Source organism: Guillardia theta, assembly GCF_000315625.1.
Source record: "Guillardia theta CCMP2712 unplaced genomic scaffold GUITHscaffold_4, whole genome shotgun sequence".
NCBI classification, from domain to species: domain Eukaryota; class Cryptophyceae; order Pyrenomonadales; family Geminigeraceae; genus Guillardia; species Guillardia theta.
This window is the reverse complement of record NW_005434670.1, coordinates 996,765-1,005,630: the sequence shown is the minus strand read 5'-3', so window position 1 is coordinate 1,005,630 and position 8,866 is coordinate 996,765. Positions and strand designations below refer to the sequence as shown.

At 51.4% G+C, this 8,866-nt stretch overlaps 2 protein-coding genes across 2 annotated transcripts; one reads left to right on the top strand and one right to left on the bottom strand.

Annotated features, from left to right (window-relative positions):
- Nucleotides 1–920: 920 nt before the first annotated feature.
- GUITHDRAFT_132590 (hypothetical protein) lies at nucleotides 921–3,371 on the top strand (the record flags this gene model as incomplete). The annotated part of the gene is made up of 15 exons (XM_005841120.1): nucleotides 921–1,014; nucleotides 1,225–1,321; nucleotides 1,374–1,449; nucleotides 1,499–1,618; nucleotides 1,689–1,757; nucleotides 2,036–2,131; nucleotides 2,180–2,299; nucleotides 2,355–2,413; nucleotides 2,461–2,530; nucleotides 2,572–2,604; nucleotides 2,697–2,753; nucleotides 2,799–2,843; nucleotides 2,890–2,960; nucleotides 3,007–3,103; nucleotides 3,261–3,371. The coding sequence occupies 15 exons, from the start codon at nucleotides 921–923 to the stop codon at nucleotides 3,369–3,371; spliced, it is 1,215 nt and encodes a 404-aa protein (XP_005841177.1).
- Nucleotides 3,372–3,628: 257 nt separating this feature from the next.
- Nucleotides 3,629–5,475, bottom strand: GUITHDRAFT_132589 (hypothetical protein; the record flags this gene model as incomplete). Its single annotated transcript, XM_005841119.1, has 8 exons — nucleotides 3,629–3,721; nucleotides 3,771–3,815; nucleotides 3,865–3,937; nucleotides 4,001–4,083; nucleotides 4,135–4,170; nucleotides 4,235–4,303; nucleotides 4,359–4,506; nucleotides 4,556–5,475. The coding sequence occupies 8 exons, from the start codon at nucleotides 5,473–5,475 to the stop codon at nucleotides 3,629–3,631; spliced, it is 1,467 nt and encodes a 488-aa protein (XP_005841176.1).
- Nucleotides 5,476–8,866: the final 3,391 nt, after the last annotated feature.

Here is an 8,866-nt window from a genome sequence, read left to right as displayed (position 1 = left end):
CCCTCCCCTCTCTCTCTTCCCATCCCTCTTCACCTGACTCGAAACGTCTCGAAGGCCGCAATTGTCAAAGGAAACATTCCACCGAAGAAACAGACGCCAAGGCCGTAGATCATTCGGATCGCTGTGGTAGGAAGGAGAAGGTACACGGCTCGTGCTTGAACATACATCTCCCTGCACCGACACTTAGCAAGTGAGAAAGAACGTCGATCCTCCTCTTGCTTTCAACTTTCAGCTACCTCACCTGATGTATGGCGCGATGAAGACACTAAACTCCATCGCCTTCTCCACTATTGGAACAAGTTGCACTTTCAAGGTCTTGAACCTTCAAGAAGAAAACGGAAGTCACAGGAATGTCGAAATGACTCGAACAAGGCAGAATTTGAGTTTAACGTCTTTGTGAAGAGGCGATCGTTCATAGATACATCAAGTCACCAGTCAGGAATGTCATTCGGACGCGATGACTGCGATTTCGCAAGTTGCAGCAAACCTGGATTTGTATTCAGAGACAAGAAATGATGAGTGGGTGGGTGGCGATCCCAGTACGAGGAACAACAAGCACAAGGAGCATGCGAGGTTGAGTTCTATGCATAGGTCGAGGGATGGGGTGCCCATGATGAAGAAGGCGACCAGACGGAGGAGGAGGAGGAGAAAGAAGGGAGGGAGAGGAGAGTGGAGGAGGAGGAGGAGGGAGAGGAGAGTGGAAGAGGAGGAGGAGGAGGAGAGAGGAGAGAGGAGAGATGGTTCTCTTGCCGACTTACTCGCTCTCTCCTTCTCCTGCCTCGTCGTGCTCGTGAGCGCCGCTTCCGCCATGGTGGAGTGGCAGCTGAACAGGGTGGGGTGCTGCAAGGGTCGCTGGAAGGGGTGGAACTCCAGGTGGAACAAACTTGATGGTTGCGCGGGGATGAGGGTTCGTCGGGGAGATGCGCCATGGTAGCTGGGCCGTGTGCTTGGCGATGGCGGCGCAGATGTGGCTGACGAGGATGGAGAGAGTGGGAGCCGATGCAGGGATTGGAGGTGAGGAGGGGAGAGGAGGGGAGAGGAGAGCATGGGGGGAGAGGAGGAGATCACAAGAGAGGAGAGCGGAGGAGAAAGGAGAGAGTTGAAAATTCGGGAAAGAGAAGCAGGGATACGAGGAGAGACGCAATGGGGCAGGGGATGGAAGGATAGGGAGTTGATGGAGGAGCTAGAGCTTACGTCTGTCTGCACTGAGCTCAAGAGTTTCAGTCTCAGCCATCAAGACGGCAAAGGACCTCGACGAGCTCGAGAGAGCGACAGACAGCTTGCTGGTTGCCTTCTTGTCATCACAGTGCGAACGCAGCAGGTGACGTCTCCTCCTGACGTACTCGGACATGATCACAAAATTCTCTCCTCAGGCAACTGATACCCAACCTCAAATGGGCGGCCAATCAGCTTGCACAGGAAGGACTGACGCAACTTCACCTCTCCATGGTGACGTCAGCACACCGCTGCCCGGTCCCTAAGTGTTCCATCGTCACAGGTGATCCTGGAGGAGATGAGCCCCGAAGATCGCAGGAGTCTCGAGGACAAGTACGGGGCCACAGATCTCCCTGCTGTCAAGTGGGTCCACAAGGGAGAGATCCTTTCTTATGACGGTCAGGTCAGCTCCGGATCTTGTAGCTCCGGATCAGTCCTTTCCTCCCCGATGCTCACATTCCCTCCTTGAGCAGACTTCTGCCAACGGGATCCACAAGTGGGTCAGGGACACCATCGCGAGCTTCGAATTCCCGGATAGAATGGTGATGATTGGGTGTGAGATGCCGATGAGAGTGGTTCTTGTTGTTGATGATGATGATGTTGTGGCGGTGGTGGTATTAGTGCTGCCGCTGCCGCTGCCGCTGCTGCTGATCATGATTATGATCATGATCATGGTTCTTGTTGTTGTGGTGATGGTGATGGTGATGGTGATGATAACAATCGATGACATGACAACTATGATTTTAATCTCCATGTTGGTTGTTTCTGTCTTGTCGATCATCTTCAAATTTTCACCTCCAATCTTCTCACGCCCTCCAAGAGGCATTGTGACGCCTGTCGACGGAGTTTAGAGGCGATGCATCATGACTGGGGCCCCCTCGTCTCCCGGCTGGCTGCTGCCGGAATCATCAGTCCGGTAACAACCTGCACTTGCTTGTGGAAGGATGGATGATGTTGAAGACAGGGAGGGACTGCAAGTCTTTCGAGTGAAAATGCAGAGTCATCCAACGCAATGATGAAGATTTGTTCCTCCTCGTACATGAACGCTCTTAGCAACATCTCCCGTGCTGATTGTGCGAGAGTGGTCAAGGCAGCCCGCGCCCCTTGCCTGCTGCCTGCCGTGCTGAAATTGACCGCAGTGGCACGGTCACAAGATCGTCTCACGGCACTTCAGCCTGTTCGCTTCTTGGTGCAAGAGGTGCAGGAGCTGGGAGCTTGTGGTCAGACGTGAAGCTTCTCCTGCAGATCCAGCGATCAGAGTCGGGACCTTTCGATCAAAGAGATTCAGGACTGCGCTAATCAGTGGTCCTCCAAGGTGGATGAACTTCGTCAACCCAGAGCTCTCAGCGTGTGCAGGTGCCGAATGGACGGCTGGGACTACACGAGAAGGTACCTGCTGCCTTTTAGGAGATGCTGCAGCAGGGGCAGGGGCAGGGGCAGGGGCAGGAGGAGCCAGGGGAGCAGTTGACTTTGTGTTGCAGATCATGGGCTTCTGCTCAGACGAGCCGGGCTCTGTTATGAAAGTATGCGGCTTTGAGGTGGGAGGCAGCAGGGGAAGGAGAAGGAACTGACGTGGCGAGCAGAGAACTGGGTGGCAGGCCAAGAAGAGGCTGGCCAGGAGCGAGCAGGTGAGCAGGTGCAGGAGGGGGGCAGTGGACATAACATGGATGGCAGTACCATCCGACAGTATGTGAAGCTTGCGAGGGGATCGTTGATGATATGGCCTTCGTCCTCCGCACCTCCAGGTCCAACCTCTCTTGCCCTCCTCCCTCCTCATCGTGAAGAGGCCAGTTTGGGTCAAGCTCCTGCTGCTGCCTTGAGGAAGCGTTCGCTGGACCTCTCAGAGCTGCTCGAGCCACTCTGCACTGACAGCTACAACCGGCATGAGGTGACTATATGCTTTCCTGTCCTCATCCTCCTCCCTCCCCTCCCCTTCAACCGCCATTCCCTCCCCTCCTCTCGTCCTGGAAGTCCTGCTCCCCGTCCCCTGTGCTTTCTCCGCAGAATCTGATCCTGCTGACCACCCTTCCTCATCATCGGAGCAGGGCGATGCGACTGAGGGTCCAGCTCGAGACTTCCACGAGGAATGCGCATTCCTGTTTGACAACTATGAAGACGAGGTCTCTCCAGCTCCTCCTCCAGCTGCTCCTCCTTGAGCTGTTTGTAGATTACCTCCGCTGTCATCCGCTGGGCAGGAGATCACGGGGCCATGGCTGCTAACACCAGTTTGCTCAAGACAGAAATTTGCAGTCGAACGGCGAAGGTCGAAACATGTTCTGTTTCTCTCGCTGACTCTGTAATACAGAGGTGCAAGAAGCTAAGCAGGGACAAGGAACTTTGAAAGAGTTTCATACTATACAACACCTTAACCGTGAGCATGGAAACAAAAGAATAAAGCAATGCTGGCGAGCAACTAAGCGCTGGATTCCAAAAACTTCGCATAGACGATAGTGCGTCCGTCCCCTGAAGTGTTCTGATATATCTTGCGAGCAACAATCTCACATATCTGTTCATGGTTGATGATCATTACAGAAAATGCACATGTCATGCCAAACCTGTTTGTCATCCTGGTACAATTTTTCATTCAGCGCATCCAAAACCTGAAAACCAATATTTCACAAGAGAATCTCTTTCTCTGTGAGCACTTACGAATTTCACCAGGTTGTCCAAGTCAGGAACTTTAGCAGGATAGACAGGAGCGGAATCCTTGAGTTGACCAAGACTACAGGAGGGGCAAACTTCGTTAAAACAGCATTTCAAGCAAACTGCTTGCAATGATCATTACCTTGCTTTCCTGGAACTAAAATGAATCTTCGGGCGAGGCATGTGAAATTCTAGAGTGAGCGACATCGCTCCTTGCCAAGGTTTCTGCTCAGAAATGTATTACTTTCGATTTAGACTAGCACGATTCAATCTCACCTGTGGTAGCTGGTCCCCGCACTCCTTCAAAAATCTCTGTGGGAAGATTGTACGTTCAGTTCATCTGAGCAAATCAACCATCGGTCGAAGATGACTTCACCTTCTTCTCTCTCGTGTTGGGATCGTACGTATGGCCCCCAACAAGATGTCTAGGTCGCTTAAGAGCATTCTGTTCAATCAAAGTCAAGATTACCAGTGGATAGCAGTACGATGTATGTGCCTACCGGTTTTCCATCGACTACAATACAACATTCCAATTGCGTTTTAACATCTCCGTCTGTGGAATTGAAAGAATCTACAATTTGGTCTCCTTGTATGGCACTTCCAATCGATTCTGAACCTGGTCCCTCGCTGACTTTCAATGGATCCCTCCTGATCAAATCTCATCTTACTGTACGAAATTCAGTAAAGAATGCCTCACCTAATGGTGGATTTCTTTTTTTTTGCTTTTCTTTCATAAGTTTCTGCGCCAGATGCATTGGTGAGGTTCAAATGATCAAGTTTTCCCGGAGACCCTTGAACGAAAGAATAATCCTCTCCACTCTCAGTGACTGAGTTTAGAGGATTGGGCAAGGTGGCATCAGTACAGATGTCTTGGAATTGGTCATTCAAAGATTGTAACGACCATGATGAGCTCTCAGTGACATGTGAAGCTAGAATCGGAGAAGAATCTATCGCCTTCTCAGGGGAGATCCTCTCCAAGTCCTGCTCAAGAACAATGGAATCTTCTTTCAAGGTGTTTTGCTCTAGCATCTCGATTCCACTGGGAGGGAAGACAGAATCTTTCTTCTTCCCCTTCGGTGTTTTGTATGCTCGTGCTGACAGCTTCTTCTTTGTGCCACAGTAATATGTATCAGAGTCCAGCAGAATATCTCCTTTCGAGATTTCCTTGAGTTTTTTCTTGTTGCCCGAGTTGTCACATGTCTTTTTCTTAGGCTTGGCGTTTCGAATAACTTCCTGATCATCCGCATTCAACATTCGCTGAGCTGCCTTTCCAACACAGATCTCTCTCCGCTCTGTTTCGCCATTTTCGACATCGGCCTGGGCTTTGTCTTTTCTCTCAATCCCTACGGCTCGTCCCTCCTTCCTATCCTTCAGACTGAGTTTTGCATGGCGCAGGTTCTTTCTGACTCCCTCCTTTTGTCGTGATTTGTTGATCCCTTTGGCATGCAGGTACCGCAGAGCCTCGTCGGACAAGGATTCCTCGTACCTGTCAAATATCGAGATTGCACTCCTTGCACGAGCTGTTTCCCCTGAGACATCGCATATATGTACACAGCAAACCACAAAGAACACAAAAAACAGCGTGTCACTCGATCGACGATGGATGCAGCAGGCCATGTTGATGACCTCACATGTGAGACAAGGTGGGGATTTCAAAATTTCGGAATCAAGGGCTAGTTGGCTTCTGAACAAGATCGGATCTTCTGTTTCATCGGCCCCATCTCCTTCATACTAGCATGCACGTCCCTTTGAGAGCTTCTCCAAGGCCGAGGCAGGGGAGGACAACAGAGCTCTGCTGGATCCCACTCCGCCCCCCCATGCCGTCCCTTCCCGCCATTTTCCTTCGGCCTCATCGCAACTTTGGAACTTTGCAACATTGAAATCTTGAAACTTTTGATAGAAACTTCGATAGAAACTTCGAAACTAGAAAACGAAACGCCTCTGTCATTTGATTGATCTTTTGTTTTCTCCCACCTACCCCTCATATACTAGTGATTTTGCTCTAGGGAGCAGGGGTCCTGGGGGTGGAGATTTGAGGGGCGCGGTTCCAAGTCCGATCGGAAATGGCGCTGAAGGCCGCGGTGGGGATGCGGGCGATGCGGGGACAAGGGAACGTGCAGATGAGAGGGACTGTGTTTGCGATCAAAGATCAGAGGATCTCAGGTGAGGGTAGGGAGGGGGGGAAGAGGAGGAAGAAGCTGAAGAGAAGGATTCTTGGTATTACCTTGACATGGACATTGGTAGTGTGCTGGGACGGTGGGAAGATTGAAACCTTTGATGAACAACAAATCAACCAGCTTCTTCCTGACAATGTGAGAAATTCGATGAATGGATTCTGTCAAGTTGAAATTTCTCCACAAGAACTCCCTGGACCAAGTCGTGTTTCATACCCGCGCTCACCTCAAGGGCGGCTCGGAGGAGGACAGCGTTGAGAGCTTGTACCACGAGATCAAGGTATATCACTGCCAAGATCCTGCAGACCTATGTCGAGCATGTTCTGTTGAGCATGTTCTGTCGAGCATGTTCTGTCGAGCATGTTCTGTCGAGCATGTTCTGTCGAGCATGTTCTGTTGAGCATGTTCTGTCGAGCATGTTCTGTCGAGCATGTCGTCGTTCTGTTGAGCATGTCGTCGTTCTGTTGAGCATGTCGTTCTGCTGGCTCTGATAATCAATCTCAGGGAAGCTTTCAGAGTGCGCACTCACGACTTGCAATTTTGAGAATTTCCGGCGGGCAAAAAGAAGCGGCGAAGAAGAAGCTGGAGGGCATGCTTGCGAGTACAAGGGCTTCTTTTGAGAAGGTGCGATCATGCAACATGATACTGTAATTATCTTGACATAGTGCAAGATAATGAATGAGAAGCAAATCAAGCTGAAGAGAGTAGAGATGGACGCAAGCGAAGCCATGAATGCACACAAGATATTGATGGTGGGGACTTGAAGTTTACTTGAGATGTGAGGGGTTTGAAGAGGTCACGAGAAATGTCCTGATGGCCGTGCTGTTTCGACAGTTTTCTCTATGTGTGCATGAATCTCTGACTGATTGTTGTCAGAATGAGCTTTCGAGGGAAAGGGCAGAGCGAGGGAAAGTCGAAGCACTCGCTCGAGTGGAGGCGAAGGCTAGGCAAAGGGCCGAGGCTGACACCATTGACTTGATGAGGTTGCCCTTCACAACGCTTGTTCCAGCTGAGGTTTGATCCCTCATGTTATACCACTGCAGGAAAGCCGAAAGTATGAATGAGCAACTCTCCATTCAAATGCAAATGAGGAGAACAGCGGAACAAGGACTGGCCGCTGAGATTCAGACGCGGAGCTTGAGCGGTGAGGAGTAACAACCAGAGCGTTGAAGTCTTTCTGGCGTAATATTTTCAATGAGCAGAGGAAAATGTGACGAGGGAGTTGTCGTCGAGGCTGGGGCTCGAGCAAGAGATTCTCAGACTGAAGGAGCTGCTCAAGATCGTCGAGGACGAGAAGGTGCATGCAAGTCAAGACGCCATCAGAGCTGCGAATGCCGCATTAATGCTGGTGACGAAAACTCGCCTCCGATCCTCCCTTCCTGATGTTTGACGTGTTTTCCTGCACAGGAGACTGAGAAGGCGCAGGCTGCAGAACTTTCGAACCGTGCCAGGAGCGAGTGTGAGACGAAGGCGATGGAGTTGCATGCAGTGCGGCAAGAGCTGATGCAGACCCAATCGAGGCTGAGAGAGGTCTAGTGTTGACTTGGCCTGTCGTCGATTGAAATCTCACTTGTCCGTGTTCTTTCCCTCGTCAGGCTCAGGTTGAAATTGAGAAGCTGAATGATCCTGAGAATCCCTACTGGAGTGTTCAGCGATCCAACCATCTTGTCCAAGAATACGAAATGAAGTACAGACAGGTTCACGTCAACTGCCGTCTAGTATCCCCTGACTCGCCCCAGGTTGTGTCTGAATCTCAAGTCTGGCGTCAGCAAACAGAGGCAATGGGCAATGAGATGGCTCAGCTCAAGATCAAGGTAGGCAGAGCGACTGCTCCCCTTGTCTGCTCGCTGAACTTGATGCAGGTCAATCAACTCCAGCAGTCGCTCAACGAGTCTCAGCAATCCGCAGCGGCGATGGCAGAGAACATGCAGCAGTTGGAGGCCGAGAGGAACAAGATGTACGACGAGCTGCAAGCCTCGGCGAGAGCGAGCAACGACAGGGAGAAGAGTCTGAACCAGTCCAAGGCTGAGCTGCAAGCGGCGAGCACGGAGCTCGCGCAGCTCCGAGGTCGATTGTCTCAGGTGGAGGTGCTGGAGATGGAGCTGGAGAGCTCCAAGTTGCGGCAACAGGATCTCGAGACCAAACTCAAGAGGCAGACATTGCAAGCCGAAGGTTCTCCTGATCGCATCAGACTCGGAGCCTCGGCTTATCAGGTAATTAGATGGGTAAGTAGTTTTGCTGTCATTTCTAACCTGAAGAAAAGATCGTCGGAGAGTCAGAGAACAAGAAGCTAGAACTTGCTGTAAAATTCTCGACGAGCTTTGTGTGTGATGGGAATTTAATGGCTTTCTTTTGGATAACAGGTCGGTCAACTGAGCGAACAGAACCGAAGATTGATGGTTGAGAACCACATGCATCAGGAGGAGTTGAAAGAATGGAGTTTGAAATGGGAAGAGATGGCAAATCACAAGATCTCCACTCCAGCTTTCTCCCAGTACGTCCCACACATCAAGATGCTGTCACTTCTTCTCCCTGCCCGATCCATTTTCCGCCATCGTTCTTATTTGAGATGTCTCTCGCACCTTTCCATCCTTCTTCCACCCTCCCCCATCCCCCTTCCCCATTCCCCTTCCTACCTCCTCCCCCCTCCTCCCTGCCCCCTCCCCCGTCCCCTTCCTACCTCCTCCCCCTCCCCCCTCCCCCCTCCCCCCTCCCCTTCCTACCTCCTCCCCCTCCTCCCTCCCCCCTCCTCCCCCCTCCTCCCTCCCTTGCTGCACTCCTCGACTGTATCAATATTGAACAACCCAATCCTCGCAGGCAGTCCCCTCCACCCG